Source organism: Peromyscus maniculatus, chromosome 6 (genome assembly GCF_049852395.1).
Source record: "Peromyscus maniculatus bairdii isolate BWxNUB_F1_BW_parent chromosome 6, HU_Pman_BW_mat_3.1, whole genome shotgun sequence".
Classification (NCBI taxonomy): domain Eukaryota; kingdom Metazoa; phylum Chordata; class Mammalia; order Rodentia; family Cricetidae; genus Peromyscus; species Peromyscus maniculatus.
Window position 1 is genome coordinate 124370371 of NC_134857.1, and position 22745 is coordinate 124393115.

A 22745-nucleotide genomic window follows, 5' to 3' on the forward strand; every position below is an offset into this window, starting at 1 on the left:
CCCTGTATGGGCGGGGGAGGCGGGGATGCTTAGTAATGCTTTCTTGTGACTAGATAAAGTTTTTTTCTAATACTAAGTACATATTTATTTATAGTTTAGAGGAAAAACAAAGCAGCGTGTTATTAAAATATATTTGTGATAGCCAGATTTAACACTTGATCCCTCAGTCTGATGGCCTGAGGTTCCCAAGTGAACCTACAGAGTCCAGCGTGCTCTCTGCTTTCTTGGCTGGATTAAACCCACAGTGTGTTCTGTGTTTAGATTCCATACAAGGAAGGTAGTCCATATATATGTAAAAAGTTAAGCAACAAGTTTTTTAAAGCTTGACTTGATTTAAAGAGGTTTAAGACCAGATTTAGCTGGTTTGCCATGACTCCCCTCTGCCTTTCTAGTGAGATACTCACATGGGACAGATTGCTGAAGGACTCTGTGAATCATCTCATCATCATCCCCTGGCTGTGCCATTACCAGCCGGAAAAGATGCTCAAATACCCCAGACTTAGAAAGCTGGGATAAGAAGGGGCAGTTGCATTAACAATGTTTATCTCACAAGCCCCTATGTAATTGAGAGTGAATTGAGAGAGTCTGCCCTTCCATTGATATAAATATGCCTAAAATATAAATAGTACTAGAAGAGCTGTCCCTACCTATTGCTTTTTGTCAGTGCTCCTCACAATACCCATTTTTAATACTGTTTTTGTGAAACCAAATTTGGATCACATTCCTCTAAATTTAAGTATATCGCTGTTTTTTTTTGTTACTAGTTGAACCATGTGTTGTATTTGGCGGTTTTCAGCTGTTACAGCTTAGCAATACCAGAGGCAAAGAGTCTGCCAGTTAATATTTGCTAATTGTGGCTAATGTGTTTAATATAGCCAAGTACAAGTAGTCTGTGTCCTAAGAGCCTTTGTACCGAGTCTAATGCTTTCTTTGCTGCCAGCCCTAATCACTAAGATACATTTCCCATTGGACATTTTCTAGCGCCTTTCATACAATGAAGGGATGGTTTTTATAGGCGTAGTAGAAACAAACCAGACAAAAAGTATTAGAAGTATGACTGGAGACAGGAAAGCAGTGTGTGAGCAAGCCCCTTAGACTCGCTCCACAGTCCAGTGGAGAGCAGCGAGTGCCGCAGGAAGCAGGCAACTCACTTTGTGGAATAAATGCTCCTGTCTCATTCGACTCAGGCCTGCACTTAGCTTTTAAGTCATTGTTAAATTTGATATTCATTTAACAAAACTTAAATTTTCACATAACATTAGCTCTGCTAGAAGATTGTTTATTTGCAAAATGTTTTAGTTGTTTGTTTTGAGGTAGGGTCTAGCTATGTGTTCTGACCGGCATGAAATACCTGTGTTGCTTTTCCTGTTGTGGTGGCAAAACACCTTGACAAAGGCAGCTTCAGGAAGAAAGGGCTTGTGTTGGCTCACATGCCAGTGACAGCCACTCACGGCGGCACGGGAGTCAAGGCAGCAGGAGTGTGAAGTGGCTGGTCACCTTGTGTCCCCAGTCAGGAGGAGGAGAACAATGAACCACAGCGCTCCGCTCACTCTCTTGCTCTTATTCAGTCCAGGACTGCACTCCAGTCCATGGAATGATGCGACCTACTTATAGACTGGATTGTCTCACCTCCCATAACCACACGTAATCAAAGCTGTCCCCTAGGCATGATTAAAAGCCTGTCTCCCTAAGGAGTCTACATCCTACTAAGCTGACAGGTAACATTGACCATCATACTCCCTACATAGATCAAGCTGGCCTTGAACTCATAACCATCCTCCTTTTTCTTCCTCCCTAATGTTAGGATGATGTGCACCACATCTGGCTAGTTCGTCTTTCTTTTATAATATAGTTTAAAATGTTGCTAGAGCATTCCTTTTGGCTCTTTTAGTTTTATGTGTTGATCTATCCACAGATGAGGCCAATTGTTTTCAGTAATGGTCAAAATTTTTTGTTTAAAAACAATCATGAAAGCATATAAAATCTTGAAATTCTTTGAAATTTATTTTATTAGTTATGGCTGCATTTTTCTTTGTCTTTGGTCTACTCCAATGCATTTTGATCCTAAAGGACCTACTAATTTTCTCAGCTATTATTTAGAATGAGTATTTTGTTAAGCCGTTTTATTACTGTCTTAAGTAGCTTTAAAAGCTTACAAGTATGGTTTTCAAACACTGGTCAGGAGATTAACTTAACTGTGGAAACATACTAATTTGTAGCTTAAAGAAAAAATGTAAACTACTAAAAGAAAAGTTAAGTTTTCAGTGGAGTTTTGTGCAACTAGTATTTACTAAGAGCACAAATGACTTGAGCTTTACATAGAGACTCTTAAGGTGAAAGGGAAGGTATTAAAAATCTGCCCTTTCCCACTGACTAGAGATCTCCTATTGATGTTTTATTTGAACCTCCTTGGCCAGTAGTCTTAGCTGCCTGGTAAGACAGGAGTGAGGTTTTTAGTCCTGGACTCCACAGTTGAGCAGTAGCCGGGGCTGGGGATGTCAGCTAGAAATTATGTGGCGTTGCTCTCCTTTGTCCTCACCTTTACATGTTAGTTCTGTTGGTTTTAGCTTCACTAGTAACTTCCTTTGACTCAGGAAAGCACAGTAACTAATGTCCACTCGTGAGTTTGGCGCCTACAACACCTTCCACTAGAAACATAATTCTTCTGTATTCATATCACTGGGCTATTTTAGATAAAGACTTACTAAGTTCATGTATGTCTGTGTACCACATGTATGACCGGAGGAAGCAAAAGAAGGTGTCAGATCCCCTGGAACTGAAGCTAAGTTCAGTTGTTAGCCATCATAGGGCTGCTGGAAATGGAATCTTGGGTCCCCTGGAAGGGCAGTAGTGCTCTGAACCACTGAGCCATCTCTCCAGCCCTACTTACTCTAAGGCATTAGCTAGAGTTATGGAATAATGAAAGAAGCTATTAGCTGCCACAGTGGCTGTGTGGAACAGTGTATTGAAACCAAAAGATGGAGCTGTCTCAAGTAAAGATATATATGTATGCACCTGTAATTGTACTGCTCAGAGGGCTGAGGCAGGAGGATTGCTGTGAGATTGAGGCCAACCACGGATATACAAGAGCAGAATGAGATACTAATTAAGAAGTCCCGCTGGTAAGTTCTCGTTCCGTTTTTTACAGTAAACCACTTTTCCTAAAGCTGTCTTTTAAAAGGATTTAGCTCATCTCCTTCCCTGATTAGCTGTTCCTCCCTGTTCCTCGAGTACTTGGCAGATACTTGCCCTTTATTCTGCCAATAAGTTGAACTCTTTGAAGTCTTAGCTGTATCGTGTATTTCTAAGTCACCGACCTTTAGAACACTTACTTACAAGTCTTTGTACTTGAATGAGGCCATTTTCACTGGAAATGAATTGGATACAGTGGGTTGGGAGTTATTCCCAGTTATTTTAAGAACACAGACCTTAAACTCCAGCACGTGGGAGTCTGAGATAGGAGGGCTGAGTTCGAGGCCAGCCTAAACTGCATAGTCGTGCCTTACCTTTAAGAATACTAAAAGTTAAAATGCAAAGAGCCTTACCTTACTGCTTTGTATTTGTGTGTTTCATTTACATAGCCAGAAAAATAATAAAAGTTTTAAAAGAAACAGAAACTTCGTTCCATGGTGGCAATTGCCCTCTTGCAAACCTTTGGTAGTAAGTGTTTGCTACAACTACACATCTTTCATTTCTATGTTTTATTTTTAAGGATGTATCAAAAATAGATGTGTTAATTATCTAGCACAGTTTGCTGACCATCAGCCTTAATCAATAGTGCTTATTTGTTGAGAGGGTCTCACTCTGGCCCCGGCTGTCCTAAGCTCCTGGTCCCACCACCTCAGCCTCCTGAGCACCAGGATTACAGACAGGCACTGCCACTCTAGCCAAGATTGTTTTGAAAGTGAACATGAGCACCAGATTAAAAGTAATTATATTTAACTTAATTTTTTAATTAAATAATTTAATTAAAAATAATTTTGTAAAATGTTCTTGGATTTTTCCTGAGGTTAAACACAAATCAAGTATTCCTGTTTTTTTCTGAACTGTTTTCTAAGATTCTCCTTGATGGCCTGCCCACATCTTTAGAAGCCTGAGGGTCTGTGGGCTTTAAAACGTGCTTTGTTTGGTGGGGTTTTCTCCTTCTTTCTTTAAAATGGATTTGGCTCCCCGGGCTATCACCTTCGCTCCTTTCAGTTAACACCTGCATTCCACCGTGTTACTCTGAAAGCCACCCTTGTCAGCAAACCAGAGAGCCTTCTAGAAACTAGACTGTGCCCAGCCAAATTACTCACATGCAACAATACCCAGGTTGTTTTAAGTGCATTTGCAATTTGTTCCATCTTGATTGACTCTAGAAGGAGTTTGGGGAAGTGGTCAAGACCCTGGTCCTGGCACCAGGTTGCTGGGCTCAGCCCTCTGCTGTTCAACTGGTGTCTTGAAGGATCTGATCTTGTTGCCTACCCCCTTCTCTCCATGGGCTCCTTCCTGTCCTGTGGTTGCTGTGAGGGTAAAAGGAATGAATATTCACACGATGCTGAGAGCTGTACTTGATCTGCAGGTGCTTGCCAGATACCTTTGCTGTGGCAGTGATAAGACACTAGTAGCATATTCTAGAAGGTATGTGTTTGGTGTTTAAGCAAGCAAGGAAAAAGTAAAAATTTGAAGGACTCTGGAGATACCACAGTAATGATTGCTGTTGGCAGAGTACAGGAAATAGCTATAACATGAATCATTAGATTTGCTAATGATAAAAATTTGCAGCAAAGTGTTCTCATAGTCTCTTTCCAGCTGCTCTATCAGTTGGTGCAGGAAGGATTATATTGTGATAACAAAACAGTGACATGAAAACTTTTAGTGTTTGCTGCTCCTTGGTATGGTGTCAGGGGTCTCTGCGATCACTACGGCCACCAGGGTCACAGTCTGCAGGAAGCAAGAAGGTAGTTCAGTTCAGTATGACCAAGTACCCAATGCTGGTTCAAACTTAGGGAATCTGACCCCAAGTAGTTTATTTTAGGCATATTTGAAAACAGCACAAATCAGTGAAAACTTTCCTGGTGATAATTAGCTCATTCCTGTGTGCACAATAAAGCACACATAAATCTCCTTGAGGAACAAGTAAGCTAAATAGAGATCAGATGTGACTACATTTAAACTTTTTGTAAAGTAAGTATAACACCTCCATAAAGATGGGTTCTATAGATTTACTACATGTGACACCTTCCATAAAGATAAATTCTAGAGATTAACTGATAAATGAGCTTGAGATAAGGGGGGGGGGGATCTGGTGTGGTCTCCACCACACAGATAGCACACAGGGTCACTAGGCTATTAACTCTGTCCACCCCCAGCCTTCTGGGTAGATAGCAGGTTATTCCTTTGAAGGAACAGCCTTGTGTGTTTAATTGTCCAGGTTCCCTTAGTGCTTATCTGTGAGCACAAAGACCTCAGTACCTTCTACAATGTAGAACAGAATGTGTGTGTAAATTATATCAGACCAAATCCCAGAGTTCAGTGCTTTAGTAAAGAATACAGTATAAGTTTGCACATTTAATCATTTTCATCACTTAGATCATGTGTGAAAGATTTTGAGGGTTTGGGGGTGGTGCTGCTAGAAAACTTACTTGAGACCATTGCAGGGGGAGTCAGTGTTGCTTTGTTATTTTTCTTTTTTGAAGGTTTGTCTTTCTTTGTATATGTCTCTATAGGCATATGCAAATGTATGTAACTGTCCAAAGAGGTGAGAAGAGGGTGTCAGGTCCCCTGAAGCTGGAGTTACAGGAGATCAGTAGCCATCCAACACAGGTCCTTTTGTTCTTAACCATAAACCTTCCTCTCAAGCCCTGGGTTTTTCTGATTTTTCTTTGGTTTTGGTCTTTCCAGAGTTTCTCTGTGTAGCCCTGGCTGTCCTGGAACTCACTGTGTAGACCAGGCTGGCCTCAAACTCACAGAGACACCCCACACACACACCTCTGCCTCCAGAGTACAGATATTAAAGGTATGCACCACCACCATCTGGCCTGATTAGGAAAAAAAAAAAAAAACTCTGGAACTCAAATGAATGGCCAGGCTCTACCAATGAGCTCCCTCCTCAGCACAAACCTCAGTTTTCTTAGAACAAACAGATTTTGAAAATTGAAATATAAGTCAGTTTAAAGTAAAATATTCCTTTCAAACTCTTCTAAATGGCAAATCAGGTGAAAACTATTTTTTTAAACCATAAATGACATTTTAACAAAACTAATGGAGATGTATGATCACAATACAAAAATAATTGCCTTACAAAAAAAAATCAAACTAACCAGTGTCTAATTTTCCTTGCTACTTATTTAATCTACTTGATAACAGATATTAGTGGTTTAAGAATAATTTGGCCAAAAATAGATAGACAGATAAATAAATAAATAAATAAATAAATAAATAAATAAATAAATAAATAAGTAAAGAGCTGGGCAGTGGTGTCTTAGGTATACCTTTAATCCCAGCACTCAGGAGGCAGAGATAGGCGGGCGTTGCTCTTGTTTTGTTTTTTGTCCTTTTGTGGTTGTCTTTTTTGTGTCCTTTTTCTTTCCCCTTTATTTCCTTTTGTCTCTTTCCCTCCCTGTGCTGGAGACCAAACCCAGATCTCTGCATAATCACACTCATTCTGCTCCTGATCTACATCCCCAGCCTCAACACGTTGGTAGAGTGCAGTTTAAACGTGTGTTATTTGCTTATTTGTTCATTTATTGAAAGAAAGCTGTAGATTGAGATGAGATTCCTTTTGTGTGAATTTGGAATCTCTTGCTGTGGTTCACAGCTCTACTAAATCCTCATATCCAGAGCCCTGAAGCCTACCCATGACTTTATCTGTAGCATAGCTCAGCAATTCAGGTATTTGATAAAGGGTTGTATTTTCACTTGGTTATCTTTGCAGATAATTGAAAAGCAATTAATAATGTTTATCTTCTGCTATTTTATTGCATTGTACTTTAATATTGTGCATAGTAAATATGTTTATGAATGTAGTTGAATGCTCTGTTCTTTCTGCTTCACTGCTTTTATGAATGGACTAATTTCATTTCCCCTGTTATGTACAAATTCTCTCTTGATATTTACAGACAATACACATTGAAGTTTCATATCTCTCGCTCTCTCTCTCCCTCCCCCCCTCTGTCTCTCGTTCTTCAGTGCTGTTGTAATTACGTATACTCTCCCTTGAGTGTTTACACGAGTTGTGTCTGATGTATTTTCACTACACTGTTGATTTAATCCTCAGAAGAAGCCTGTCATGTACTTTGATCTCTGTTTAACAAACAAAAAAATTAGAGTGAGGCCTGCCCAAAGTTCTAGGGTTTTTAGGTGCAAGACCCTAATTCATCCCAGTTTGACTACTGAGCCAAAGTTCTAAACCACAGCACTGTTTGATGTCATCTTGAAAATGTCAACAGTAATTCCTGCTATACAGAGTTTCTGTAAAAAATTGAATGACTTAAACATGAAAGACTTGAATGACCTTCTTAAGGTCTCCCCCTGCTGGACCTTCAGTTTAAGAAGAACAACTAATAGAATTCCATTACTAGTTTTTATTTAAAATCATCAAATCTTTTTTTTTTTGTTTGTTTACCACAGACTATGACTACCATTTATTTGGTGGTCTTGAAAAATATATTACATGTTTTTACTTTAACTAAGGTCTAAACAAAAGGTTTTAAATAAATTACATAATTTTTATTAATTTGGAAAAGGAGGGCACCAAAATAATTCTTTTTTTTTTTTTAATTCTTCTCTCATATATTACATCCCAAGCACAGTTTCCCCTTCCTCTCTCCCAAACAATTCTTTTAAATTTATAAGGAAATACAGGCAACTTCAGCATGGTTCAGAAGTCCACTTGAACAGCATTGTCTAGGTGGCAGGCTTAAGTGCTAACCTGTCAGAGACACCGTGCTGCTACTGTGTGAAACACAGAAGGCTGAAGAGGGAGCTAAACTAACTGCATGACACTGTTATCACTCAAGACATTGCATGCTGCTTAAAGTGGCCTCTACAGAAACTGATTTCTTCAAAGGGAACAAAATGTAAATATCTTAAGCAGATGACTCTAAGTGTAACATAAAAGTGTTCTTCTCAAAGGCGTTTTTAAATATGAGTAATGCTTGGCAATAGTTCAGGTCCAGTGTAACCATTACCCACACAGCCTTTTGTGTAGCACAGCACTGACTGGTACAGATAGACACTTACAGTAATGGCACTTGTTAACTTGTTACTATATGAAGGCACTCCTCCAAGAACTTTAAGTGGTAGGCATGGCGGCACAGAGGAAGGGAATTTGAGTTCAAACCCAGCCTAGTCTACATAGCAAGTTCTAAGCCAGCCAGGGCTGTGTAGTGAGACCTCATCTCAAAGTACTTTAAGTAAATTGATTCCTGTAATATCCTCATAATAGGTCACTATCACACTAGTAATTTCTCACTTCATAGTTGAGCTCTAAGTAGACATCCTGTCTAAGATCACAGAGCTAATTAATAGATATGTTTATATACATATTTATGTTCAACAAAGTTTTGAAGTTTACTTTGTAGCTATTTATTTGAACTGGAAATATTTGTTTTTACACTTGTCTTTAATATGGAAAGTAGATGCAGTCTTTAAGAGCTTAATAGATTAGCATCAACTCTTTAAGCATACTATTCAAACATTCTATCATAGTTGTAGTTTATACTATCTTTTTAAAAAGAGTAAACCCTTAGAGCAGTGTTCTCAACCTTCCTAATGCTGTGACCCTTTAATACAGTTCCTCATGTTGTGGTGACCCCAACCATAAAATTATTTTCACTGCTGCTTCATAACTGTAATTTTACTACAGTTATAAATCATAATGTAAATATCTGATGTGTGGGATATGTTCAGTTAACCAAATCTCCACACACAGACACACAGACAGGCCTGAGGCAGTGGTGACTCTAGCTCCTGTCAAGTTAATAGAACCACCATTAGCCCGTTACACACTCTTGTACATTTACAGGCAAATTCTGTTCATTATCTCCACAAACCCTACTCATCACAGTATTGAAGGAAACCTAGTCCCTTCCTCCAAAGCTTTCATAGTTAAAATGCAATGAGGAGGAGATGTTTTGGTTCTTTTTATTGAGCTTTTTAGTGGACTATTGATTTTCTCATTTAGAGCAACCCCTCCTTTAGAGCTAACTTAAGGTAAATGATAGCTTCTCAATCTCCTTACAGTGCAGAAGATATGGAAAGACAATGTCTGCTTAGTGTGGAGTGCCTTAAACAACAGAAAGGACCAGCAGATAATTAAAATTCACATAGTTAATTTAAATGTATGGAAGTCTATTTGCCAGTTTAGTTCTCTCCCTTGATCTGGGTCAATGTAATACTTTTAATGTGTTTTGTAGCATAAACATACAATCTGATAACTAGTTTCTATTACATTTCAGAATAGTGTCTTCATTATTTGTCCACATATAATGAACTTATTGTTTCCAGCGTACTGAGCACAAAAAAAAAAAAGAATCTGAAAATGTTGGAGGAAACAATACAGTAAAAACTTCAACTCCTTTGTAGTGTGAAAACTTTGATCTTAGTTTAACAGTGCTTAAATAATTAGTTTATTTCAAGGTTTATTACTGTTGTGTTTATTTATTGCCATAGCTATTGTCACTGGAAAAATAGTAAGTGCTTAGTGTTGGAAAGTGTTGAGTATTTCTGACGTGGACCAAGTTTATAAATGTACTGTGTTGGTGTGATATGTCACAATAACTTCTTTATTATTTTTATTTGACCTAGAAGCATTGCCTTTGTTCGTTCTTATAAATCGTTTGGGAATCCAGCTGTCTGGTTAGAAAACCCATGACCAACTTTTTGTCTTGGGTCCATTCCCAACACCCACATGGTGGCTCACAACCATCCCTAACTTTAGTTCTGGAAATCTGATGCCCTCTTCTGACCTCTGAGGACACCAGGCATGTACATAGTATATAAACATCCATGCCAACTGTCTTAGAGTTTCTATTGTTATGGCAAAACATCACAACCAAAAGCACCTTTTGGAGGAAAGGATTTATTTTGCTTAACTTCCATACCATAGTCCATCATTGAAGAAAGTCGGCAGCAACATGGAGGCAGAAACGGATGCAGAGGCCATGGAATAATGCTGCTTACTGGCTTGCTCCTGGTGGCTTGTGCAGCCTGCCTTCCTATAGTACCCAAAATCACCAGTCCAAGAGTGGCACTGCTCATAGTGAACTGAGCCCTCCCACATCAATCATCAAGAAAATGCACCACTTCCTTGCCCACAGAACAGTCTGATGAGGACATTTCCTCAAAGAAGGTTCTTCTTCCAGAATGAGTCTAGCTTATGTCAAGTTGACATAAAACTAGACAAAACACTTATACACATAAAATAAATATTAGAAAAGAATGGTTAGGCTTTGGCTGCTACAAAAAAAGGATCTCTACTGTTGGCTGTGTCTCACGTGAATTCACAGCACTGATTTGCATTTGAGTTTTATGATGTTTTTCCTCCAAAGAGAATGTGCAGCTCCTGTAGCTGCAAAAGCAATGCTGACTACTGAGTGTTTCAGTTGAATTTCATCAAAGAAAAGTATTTGTATTTGAGTCTTTTATAATGAGATTTTTACTGGTTTTTCTGTTTTAACACAGTACTTCCTATAATAATTACTTTTCAGAGATGGTGGTAGTAGAGGGCTGGAGAGGTAAGAGCTACTCTTCCAGAGGATCTGAGTTTGATTCCCAGCTCCCCCACATCATGTAGCTCACATTATCCTGTGACTCCCCAGCTCCTGGGGACCTGATGTTCTTTTCTGGTCTCCACGGCACACTGCATATATGTGACAGACACTCAGACAGCTGCACATAAATAAAAATGCCTTTAGAAGTTGAATGTTGGACTTTTGTTTAATATTAAGCCATTGGTCACATGATATTAAAAGCAGTCTAAAGACTTCCCTAAAGCATCTCATTAAAATTCATTGTCAAGCCCCCTTGCTTCCTCAGTCCATTCCCAGTACAGCTGAAGTTCCTCTGCCATTCAGTATATGGTATGTACTCCTCATCTTACCTATGAGGGTATATCCGAGACGCTTAGTGGAATTCACTAGTACAGAGTGCACAGTATCTGAACTACCAGTAACATTATTCTTTGGGGTTTTTTTTCGAGACAGGGTTTCTCTGTGTAGACCAGGCTGGCCTCAAACTCAGAGGTTCACCTGTCTTTGCCTCCTAAGTACTGGCATTAAAGGCGTGTACCACCACCACCTAGTTCAGTAACATTATTCTTGAACTTGACTTATTTGAACACAAGGTTGTGGAACTCTGTATTTTAGACAGCTACTAAGTGACTTACGGGTGGATAGCATGTATAACATGGATACACCAGAAAAGCAATTTCACATTTTGTTCAGGGCAAAGTAATATTTCAGCATGCTGCCCAAACATGCTTAATTTCAAACATTTACTTCTGGAATTGTGCGTTTATATTCTCAAATTGCAATTGGTGTCAGTAATTGAAACCATTATGGGACTCTTCAACTCTAGCTTGGTCTATAATGCTCTGACATTTTTTGGTAGGGGGTTCTATATATCTGCTCTGCTCTAAGCTTACATTATGGTACTTCTTCACAGTCTTGCCTGAAATGAAACCCCAGAGTCTCATACATGCTTGCCAAGTGCTCTCTCCCCTGAGAGAGCAGCTCTGTAAGTCTATTCCAGTTTGTAAGTGTCCTGGTTTTCATTTTACAGCTGTATGCAGGAGCTATCCTTGAAGTCTGTGGATGAAAACTGGGGAGGTTCCCTCAAGTCCAAGGTAGGTAGCAATCATTTAAAATTGTCATTTGCAAGAATAATTTCATTAAACATTCCCAGGAATGTGGATTTTCAGAAGTACACTCTGCAGCAGTATATGAATGTTCTCCATTCTTTTTTCCAGAGGTGGAGTTTTAATAGAAATTGATGTCACCCAAGTTATTTACTATACACAAATACAACCCAATAAGTTAGATTTAAAATAGAAGAGCATGAAGTGATTCTTTCTTTAGAAAGATACTCTTATCAGGTATAAATTTTAGGATAGCTTTTCTTTTAGCAGATAGAAATAGAATCCCTTTAAATAGCACATTCTAGTATATTTTTTAGTGGAAGTTACAGAACATTGCATTAAGGTAAAGTAAGTCTATACAGTATGACAAACCAGCATGAATTAATTACTACAGAATTTAGAGATGCATTAGAGAGTTGTTGTGTGTGTCATCACAGGGAATTTTAGTGATAAATATGTTAAGAGATAATTGTCGAGTCTGTTCTTACAGTTAACATCAAACTGTGATAATCCTAACATCTCCAGGAAGCCTTCACTAAGGTTTTCTAGTTTAGCCTTGCATGTTTACACTGAAAATCAGCTTTATGAGTAGTCACAGCATGGTGGCGCATGTTTTTAATCCCACCACTTGGGAAGCAGAGCCAAGCGGGTCTCCGAGTTCAAGAATAGCCTCATCTGCAAAATAAGTTCCAAGACAGCCAGAGAGAGCTACACAGTGAAACTCTGTCTCAAAATCACCAAAAAAGAAAAAAGAGAGAAAAAAAGAAAATCATCTTTATGAAACAGACTCCTGTTTGAGGCAGCTCCTTTTTGGTTTGGCTGGTGCTTTGGGTTGGGTCTCATGGTCATCCGGCAGGCTGTACACAAGCCTGTGAAGCTGGAGTCACAAGCGTGTGCCATATGGCTAGCTTTCTTCTGAAGTTGAAATACATTGCGGCTCTCTTTGTGTACCTAATCTGTTGTGGGTTTTGGCACAGACTCAGTCCTCCATGTTCCCCTCAGCCTCCTGACTGCTCTGCCTGTAGCTGTGCACCACCCTGTGTTGAACTCAGTCCTCTTGCACCACCCCCCACCCCCCACCTCCCCCCCGACCCGCCCAGTACCATGCTTACAGCTGTGCACGCCCCATATTTCAATTCCTGTAGAGTTTCTCAGTTGTCCTTCATTACTTTATAAAATATATTGTGAAACTGTCTTCAAAGTACAAACCGTGCTCACTGATCCCAGGTAGGAAATGGTGGTGACTGGTATTCCTCTTACATTTTAAAAATTAAGATACTTAGTTTCTTCCAGAATCAAAAAGAAAGCAAAGCTCATCTTGAAAGGGTGCATGGTCCCACCATTTTCATGGGTTTCACCTTCTGTTTGCTTATTGAACAATTCCAGCACAAAATGTGATTGTAAAGTACAGTAATTAAACAATATTATAGATTCAAATGACAACCTTTTATAAAAACTCTCTGTCAGGATTTTGCTTATAACTTGCAAAGCATCGTGAGACTTCCCTCCTGACTGACTGATTAGACTCGGTATTTATATTGGTGGATTAAGGACATTACTGCATTCAGAACTAAGAGGGAGACACCACACTGGACTTGAGAAACTGTCCTTTTGTTCCTGACTGGCTAAAGGTCAAACTATTTTGTTGCCTTTTTTAGCTTTTTTTTTTTTTTTTTTTTTTAAATCTGTGCTAAAGATGGGGCCCGAGACCTTATACATTCGTGCCGGCATTCTGCTGCTGAGCTGTGTCCCTAGCACTCTGAGCATGCATTTTAATGTACTTCTTCAGTTTACCTTCTCTATCAAAACATGTTAGATTTAGTAATAAGTTATGTTTCATGAGAACAGGAAAAAGTCCCTTTGGAGTCTCTAAATTATTTATGTTAAAAAAAAAGGGCACGGTTTCATCTTTAAGTGGATTTTTAAATGTTCAGTTCCTTCATTTTTTTTTTTTTGGTTTTTCGAGACAGGGTTTCTCTGTGTAGCTTTGTGCCTTTCCTGGAGCTCACTTGGTAGCCCAGGCTGGCCTCGAACTCACAGAGATCCGCCTGGCTCTGCCTCCCGAGTGCTGCGATTAAAGGCGTGCGCCACCAACGCCCGGCCAGTTCCTTCATATTTATTACCCATATCTTTGTCACTCCAACATAGTGAAATCTTTTTCTGAACTCAAAAGTGCTTGTTGCCTATTGTTAACGTAGTAGCATTTGGGCTGAGATATATCTTAGTGGTCGAGTGGCTCCCCAGAGCACTAGCCTGAGGGCTTGCTGGGTTTGATCCTTGGCATCAAACAAGGTAGGGGTAGGAGGGAGAGGATGACAATATTAATATTCATTTGTCTTGGTGCTGGGGATTGAATCTCAAGCCCCAAACACGGTTTTACTTTGTTTTAATTTCCAGTGTGCACAACACTGGGCTGGATAACATTTTCATACAGGTATATAACAGCATGTCTCCACCCTCCACTTCTCTCCCCTCCCATTGGTCCCCTTGGTTCTCTAGACAGTTTCCCTTCTACTTCTGTGTCATGGACAGACTCAGTCTATAAAATCTAGGAGCCAAAATGTTGGTCTTCCTGAGGCTGACTCCATTCACTTAATATGACATTTTTTTACAGGTACCTTTATTTTTTATTATTATTAGACAGGAGGTCTAAGAAAGTCATAGCCTTCATGGCATTGAAGAACCTGTGCTGTCATGTATCATGTACAATACAATGTATATATAAACTCTCGAATGTTAAAAGCTTCATTTACTACTTGTAAGGCATGACTTGCTGTTACCATACTCCACTCTTTCAGAGTTACGCTTCTGGGTCTATGTTTAGCAGAAAAGAAAATCTACTGGGATTGATCATTAGTGATTCATCATGGCATTCCTTTTAAGCCTGTTCACTCAGTCCAGCCCATTCAAGGCGGTGGTGGCGCACGCCTTTAATCCCAGCACTCGGGAGGCAGAGGCAGGCGGATCTCTGTGAGTTCGAGGCCAGCCTGGGCTACCAAGTGAGTTCCAGGAAAGGCGCAAAGCTACACAAGAGAAACCCTGTCTCGAAAAAAACCAAAAAAAAAAAAAAAAAAAAAGGCATTTGAATGAATGGAAATTATTAAATGTACTGACAGCTATGCTTGGTGTATAAGAAAGATTTTAAATAGTCTTTTCCCATAGCGGTCTCTCACATGGCTGAAAAGGTGGCTGGAATAGCTGGAAGTATGTTAGGTGGTGTTTTGCCGGGCATGCATATAGGATTAGCCAATCAGGTAGTCTAAGATACGATGTTTACTGGCTGCATCACATTTTTATTTTCAGTCTATTTGGGTTTTTTCCCCCTTTTTTGTAAGATCTCTTTTTATCTGTTAATTTACAATTTTTACCTATTTTTTTATTTGTACTCTTGAATTTTGTTAATAGCAGTGTTCTGCTGCCCTGAAATTCCTATTTTTATGTAAACATATCTATAAAACATTTCCTTTAGGACCATACATAAGAGAAGAGTTTTTTATTTCATATTCAGTAAGTTCTTTGTATAACTTTGAAAGTTTTCCACGCCCCTCCTTTTTAGTCACATCACAGTTTAGGGGGATTATTTGTTAAGTGTCTTCTTCACTTATAAACTTAATAAGGGTGGGGGTTATATATATATTTTACGTACCTTTGCCTTTGCTGCCTGGAGCATAATAAACATACAGTAAATATCTTGGCGAATTTAAGTTTTTACTCCATCTATAATATAGGTGATATAGGTCCTTGGTTTTTTCTAAATATTTGACGATTTCCCATTGAATAACTCACACAAGCACATCTTCAAGTGTGTATCTCCCTACCACCCCACACCCTTGCTTCTCTTTGTAACTTCATCACATGAAGACTCTTCCAGGTATTTCTGATTCAGCTTAACTGTTCTAGGATGGTAATCATGTATGGGTAAACTGATTTCTCCTCATCTTTCTTTTGAACTGTCCTAGCTGTTCACAGCTGAGCTGTGTTATTATTCTGTTAAGCCCACAAAACTACCGTTGGAATCTGGGATATTGATTAATTTGAAACAATGTCTTAAATATTTAGATAGGGATGGCTCTACATTTATTCATCATTTGTTTAAATTTACTTAGTTTTCACCTAGGGCGTATTTGGTTTCATTCAACATATTGGATTAATCTCATAGCTAGCTTGGATTTAGACATGACCCATTTGAATCTTTTTTTTTCTTTTAAGCTTTTGTCAGAAGCGATAAGCCCAAACTGTTCAGAGGTCTACAGATCAAGGTAAGGGGCCATGGTGGGATCTTTTAATTTACTAGAGATTTTTAAAGACTAGTTTGTGATTTACCAAAAAAGCTGAGTCAAATGTTTCGAAAGACTTTGACGCTATTATCCCGCCCTAAACTTCTCACTATAATACCCTGGGTCGGGGTGGTGTGGTGCACTGTCTGAAATTAAAAGCACTGTTTTGTTCTTCTTTAAAAATGCTGTTTTGTGGTGCGTTTTCATATTTTATATAAGCTTGCTTTAACCAAATTGGAAATGGCTAGATTGTCTTAAACTTACAACTTCCTACTGTTGGCAATAGATTGGTCATTAATCTTTCTCGCCTTCCCCCCCCCCCCCCCTAGGTTTCTCTTTGTAGCTTTGGAGCCTGTCCTGGACCTCACTTTGTAGGCCAGGCTGGCCTCAAACTCACAGAGATCCACCTGCCCTTGCCTCCCGAGTGCTAGGATTAACGGTGTGCACTACCACTGCCCGGCTAGAGATTGGTCATTAATCTTACCCACAGTTTTTGTCATATAATATTTAAAATAAGTCTGCTTTTAAAGCCAGTAAGACAATGGCTATGTATCTGAGCCGCAGCAACAATTTGTCTGCCCTTGGAACTGGCTGTAGGTAGTTTCTAGATTCTGTAGTTAAGATTGTGTGGCTGTGTTCTGAGGTAGTGAGCCACATGTGCCCGCACTGTTGACTTTGTAGTTTAAACCCCCACTAGTAATTGGGAATAAGCTAAGTGCTTAGCATGTGCAAGGCTCTAGCACCACAAAACATAAAAAGATGATAATAATATCAGAAAGCATTATTATTTTCTTTATTTATTTAATGCCGGATGCTGTTTATTAAAGGAGGGAAGAGGCCTTAAATACAGGCTTACAGCACAATGGGAGAACCCCGGAGGGCAGAAGTTCGCTACCGATGTTTTACAGTCTTGCATCTAAGCTGTTAACTTACCCTTACCTCCACAGCTAGAGTTAAAACGTTAAAAACTGAAGCATGTAGGTGCTAGAGAGGTGGCTCAGCAGTTAGGAGTACTTGCTACTCTCACAGAGGACCCACGTCTGTTCACAACACCTGCATGGCCACTCACACCTGTAACTCCCACCTCCAGAGAATTCAGGGTCCTCTTTGGCCTCTGAAGACGGCACACCCACCCACACAATCAGTAACTGACTCTTTAGAAACAGAAGCATGGCATCTGAAAGGAAGTACCTTACTTAGCCCTGCTATTTCTTTTGTTGTAGTTTTCCATAATTTGGAAACAGATTTGATCTCAACAAGTGTGTTCAATTTATTTTCCTAATTGTTCTGCATTTGTCTGTCACTACCATTCAGTGTTAAGATCACTGAATATGAGAGAGCCATGTCTGTAATACCTGCCACATTCAATAATAGGCTTTAAAATCCCACTTAAAGTATCTCTATACCAACAGATACTTTGCTCTTTGGATATAACATGTAGTTTTCTTAATTCTTACAGTTTTTGAAATCACATTCAAGTCTTTGCTGTAAAAGACTTCCTGTTGATTAGATAAAAGCTGTTAAAATGATTAGCATAGTTAATTCAGCCATTTTGATCTTGCTTGAGAGTCAAAAGCCTCCTTCTAAGCAGGAAATGATGATATCTCTGGTCTTTGTAGTATGTTCGCGGTTCAGACCCTGTCCTAAAGCTTTTGGACGACAACGGGAACATTGCTGAAGAACTAAGCATCCTCAAGTGGAACACAGACAGTGTGGAAGAGTTTCTCAGCGAGAAGTTGGAGCGCGTATAAACCTTGCTTAGTTGTTCTTTTCTTACCAAGTGAACTGTCAGAGCACCTAGAAAATAACTGAGTTTTGCATGCTTACATTGGTCAGTCTTTATGTATGCCATTAATCTTCTAATTAGAAGTTGAAGTAGCACCACAGCCTGTAATATGTAAGGAGCTGGCAGGCTTACCAAAATCCATTTCTTAGTCATTTCTATTCTTCTGAACTTGTTGATATCCCTAATGAAATGCTTTGTAAGAGGCTTCTGGTTAATTATGCAAATACTAGCTTATGATAATTGGTCCAGTTTTATAAACAACAGAATCTTAAATAAGGGAAGGTAATAAAGGAGATGCCTCCTTTACTGTGTGCTCTGTTGAAAGTAATTGATAGAAAACTACAAAACAAGTAAGATATACTGAGCCTCAACAATGTGCCTGCTCCTCAGAGCCCCTCAGATCTTTTCTATTGCCTGGCTTTCTTTTTAGTAGAAATACTTGTGCCACGCAAAATTTTTGTAGCCTTATTATTACGGAACAGATTGAATATCTACAGTAAGAGTGTAATACTCATAAAGGTTTGCATTAATGAGGATTACACAGAAAACCTTTGGTAAGGGTTTGTGTAGATCTGATAATTGGCAAATTTTTATGTTTTTAAATATTCTTACAGAAGAGTTCCATTTAAGAATGTTCACTTATAGGACCAAAATATAAATAAAAACTTTCAAAAATGTTTGAATTTGAAATTACTCTGGTTTGTCTTTTCATGTTTCTCAATGCGTGCCTGTTTTTCATGTAAGCTCTTTTTTAAGCCAAACTACAAAAATGACTGTACTATTGGGAACTTAATAGCTTTTAATTACAGTGTGGAGTGGTTATTAATTTAAAAGATGTCTTGTCATGTAACATCTAAAATGAGTCTTTTTAGTCAGTAAGACAACCAATACAAACTTGTATGGCTTGGCTCATCAAAATAGTGTGAGGGATCCTCGCAAAGGATACTCTGCATTTGATCATCTGCAGTAATGCCAAGGGCCTGTGATTTGACAGTCCAGGTCTTGTGAATGTACCACTGCTCCTTAGCGGTTATTGCTATTTTAGAACAAGAGGGAGATTAAGCCGCTTGTGGACGGAGAAGTTGCCACCACAGACAGAAGAATAGAGGTATTGAAGGATGGAACTTCAAAAAAGAACTTCTGGCATTGACATAGAAAATAAATTGGACTGGTTTCCGGGCAGGAAGAGCCAGTTAAATGAGTATCTGCTTGGGGAGGGAGGGGAGTGAGATGTTTAAAAAGAGGCCTGAAAAGTCTATTGTCTTCTAGAGATCAAAGAAGCCGAGCCATGGTATCCAGAGCTGGCCTAGCAGAGTCTGCTCCAGCCTACATTTTAATTGGGAGTTTCAAGTTAATCAGCCAATTCAAATCAAAGAACAGCTTTTTAAAGAAACAAAACTACTGATTACTAAGAAAGGGGTATACGTTGTGATCTAAAAAGCGCCATTTTATACAAAATTCCTGGTGCTTGATTGAGCTTATTCAAATTCACAAACACTGTGGTGACTCTCTGCCTTCAAAATTTTGTTACTAATAACTTTAACTGTTTTAAGTTATCTCTAAATTTGGCAGAGGTTTTGAAATAAGGACCTGTGAGCAAGAACTGCCTTATCCTGTTATGAGGATTGAAACTTGAAAGCAGTTCTAAAATCAAAAGTAGATACTCTCTAAACAGGAACACGTAACATGTATGTACATAGGCTGACGGAGATCTTGCTCAAGGCTCCTGGCACGTAATTGCTCATTTCTCCTGGAACAAAGGTTCCGTGTTCACTGATACTGCAGAGGGACAAGAGTCATCTGTGCTTTCAGACAGTTTTACAAAAATGGAATTCACGCCATTTGGATGAATGCGTTAAGAACTTCATTCTCCACTAAGTGGTCTTCAGGGGGCTCTTTAAATCTTCGGCTGAAGCTTGACCAGCCTTTTCTCCTTGCTTTACTCATGTGATTGTGGTCACTCTCCAGCCGGAGGCAACCTTTAAACAGCCCACAACAGTGCACACAGATGTGGTTAAAATAACAGAGAACGTTTGGGGGGGCGGGTGACAAAGAAGATAGTTGTGATTAGGGATCTTGGAGAATGTGACAAAATGAAGAAATCTAGAAGATGAACAGAAGCTGTCAAGGAAAAGTGAATGGAAAGTTCCCTCCAGTCAGTCCAGACGACCACTCCTGCCGTAGGAGAAAGTGCTGTGTGTGTGTGTGTGTGTGTGTGTGTGTGTGTGTGTGTCACATATTGTGTTGTATGTACACATAAATGTACACAGGTAGAGACCGGAGGTCACCTCTCTCCACCAGCCCCTAACTTTGTTTTTATACTCTCTCTCACTTGCCCAGACTCTAGGTAGACTGCCTGTGAGTTCCAGGGATCCTCCTGTCTCATCCTCCCCAGCTCTTGGCTTATAACCATGCCACCAACACACCCAGCTTTTTTAAAAAAAATAAAATAAAATAAAAAAATAAAAAAAAAGGTCACTGGGGGATCAAACTCAGGTCCTTGCTCTTGCAAGTACTTTCCTGACTGAGCAATCTCCCCAGCCCCAAGTCTAGCATTTCATACACCCAAAAGATAGTCAACATATCTGAAGGAGCCCAGGGAGGCAGAGGAAAGTAGTGGGAATGACCTTGGAAAGGAGGCAAAGGCGACAATGCATGCCAGCCTAAGAATTTAGCTGTGTTTTAAATTCTCAGAACAAAGCTGTAAGGGAATGACAGACTTAAGTTCACCTGTAAAGGTCATGGACAGACAGCAAGAACTCACTAATGCCTGTCTAATGCTTTTAGTGAAGGTAATCTCTTTAGGATTCTCAATGTATAATATGCTCTTTTTTTCCAATTCGCTTTTTAAAACTACTCAGCTTTCTTTGAGGGAAAATACAAACCTAAGCATAAATGTTAAATGAGTTTCCAGTGTTCATTTGTGTATACGCAACCCTTAGAATATTCACTAGCTTTGTGAAACAAAGGGAATTTGCATATTTACACTCCGTGGGCCCTCCTCCTCATTTTGGTTGCTTTTGATAGGGTCTCCCTTTGTGGTCCAGGCTGGTCTTGAATTTCTGGGGGGATGTGGTGTTCCTCCTGCAGCCTCGTGAGTCACTCCAGACCAACATGAATCTCAAATCTAGCTCTTCATAGAACCAGAAAGAAATTTATTAGGTGTCTCACTATGTAGCCCAGGCTGACCTGGAACTTGGAATCTTCCTGTCTCAGCCTTCTGGGTGCTGAGATTGTAAGTGTGCCATACAGCCAGTGTTTTGACCCAAGATCCCAGGTCTTACCTGATCTAAGTTATTGGAATTAAATCGCTAGCAACCCATAGAATCAGCTTAATGATCACAGGAATTTATTTGGGGGCTAACTCAACCACGGGAGATTTATCATAGGATCCAGGAAAACTGAGCTACGTCCCACACTGAAGGGCTTACATCCAAACCACGAGGTAGCCAAGAGAGGGATGCATAAGTACATCCCAGGTCTTAAGGGTCCCCAAGCAGCCACACCCCAGGGGCGTGTACCTCAAGGTCATAGGCAGGTGTAACTGTTACTAGGGGCGGTGCTTCAGGGCATGGCTCAAACAGCCATCCACTACACCAAATCATTCCAAGTATAGAGCTCTATTCAGAGTCCTTTCTCTTTTCCTGGCTTGTGCATCAGGATAATGACTTGGAGTCCAGACTGCTACACTTACTACCATTTTCTGCTCAACATGATCCTATAACAATAGCTTGAACCCACTTGCCAAACTCCCTATAGCCAAGTTTCTTTTGTAGCAGTAACACCCCAAAACCTAATCAAAATGACTGTCTTACAAATTTGTCTGTAAGTGGGGCTCCATGGGAGCAGATGGTCTGTTTTGTGAGGCTCCTCTTCCAAGCTAGATCCTTAACCCTGCTGGCTCATGACACTGGCTATCAGTCCCTTTCCCTTAGGCAGCCTGAGTTTCCTCCCAGGGTGGTGAATGGGCTCCAAAACTAAGCATCCTAAGAGGCCCACTGCCTCTCTTTAATGCCCGGGTCCAGAAATGCCACATCTGCCCAGGTTTAAGGGAAAGAATGGGCATTCATTGAAGGAATGTATTACTAGCATCCTGTCACTGTCACGGCATAGCTAAGATACCGACTTCTAGGAGGAAAGGCACTTGGACTCATGGTTTCACATGCTGTCATCCACAATGCCTGGCCTATGGTTGCTTTGGAGGCCATGACATGACAGCAGTACATCATGGCGGGAAACACCTGGCAAAGAATGCTGCTCATCTCATGGAGGCTGGGAGGTAAAGAAAGAAGGAAGCCGGGGATTCCAACATTCCGTTCCAGGCATGCCACCGTTCCAACATACCACCAGGCCTCACCTAAAGGTTCCACCACCTCCCAAGAGCACCACAGGCTAAGAACCAGCCTTCAACACTCGGACTGAAGGAGGCGTTCAAGATCCAAACTGTACTGCAGGTGTCAAGTTTTGTAGGTATGTTTTAAAGATTTTTTTTTTTTAATTATGTGTATGTGAGGGCAGGGGTACCCTCAGAATCCAGAAGAGGACACTGGATCCCTCGGAACTGGAGTTATAGTAGTTGTGAGCTGGTCATGTGGGTGCTAAGAACCTAACATAGGTCCTCTGCAAGATCAGTGGGCCCTCTCCACTGCTGAGCCATCTCTCCGGCTGCAAGACTGAGTTTTCTCTGTGTGTACGTGTATGAGCCTACATGACTATGGTTCACCCCATGTGTGCAGCAGCTCAGGGAGGCCAAACGAGGTGTCATATTCTCAAAATGGAGTTGCAGGTGGTCATGAACTGCCCAGTATAGGTGCTGGGGACTAAACTCAAGTCCTCTGCAGCA

The 22745-nt window shown here is 40.0% G+C and overlaps 1 protein-coding gene across 2 annotated transcripts in view; it reads left to right on the plus strand.

The window, feature by feature from the left end:
* Selenof (selenoprotein F) overlaps positions 1-18592 on the plus strand; it is a 29784-nt gene extending 11192 nt beyond the window's left edge. The window contains exons 3-5 of one of the 2 annotated variants that reach the window (XM_006986112.4): positions 11764-11827; positions 16049-16098; positions 17736-18592. In XM_006986112.4, coding sequence (XP_006986174.2) covers positions 11764-11827; positions 16049-16098; positions 17736-17867 — 246 coding nt within the window. In that variant the 3' untranslated portion in view covers positions 17868-18592. The remainder of the gene's footprint in view (positions 1-11763; positions 11828-16048; positions 16099-17735) is intronic. The other variant, XM_016004718.3, reaches the window with a different exon arrangement.
* The last annotated feature ends 4153 nt before the right edge of the window (positions 18593-22745 follow it).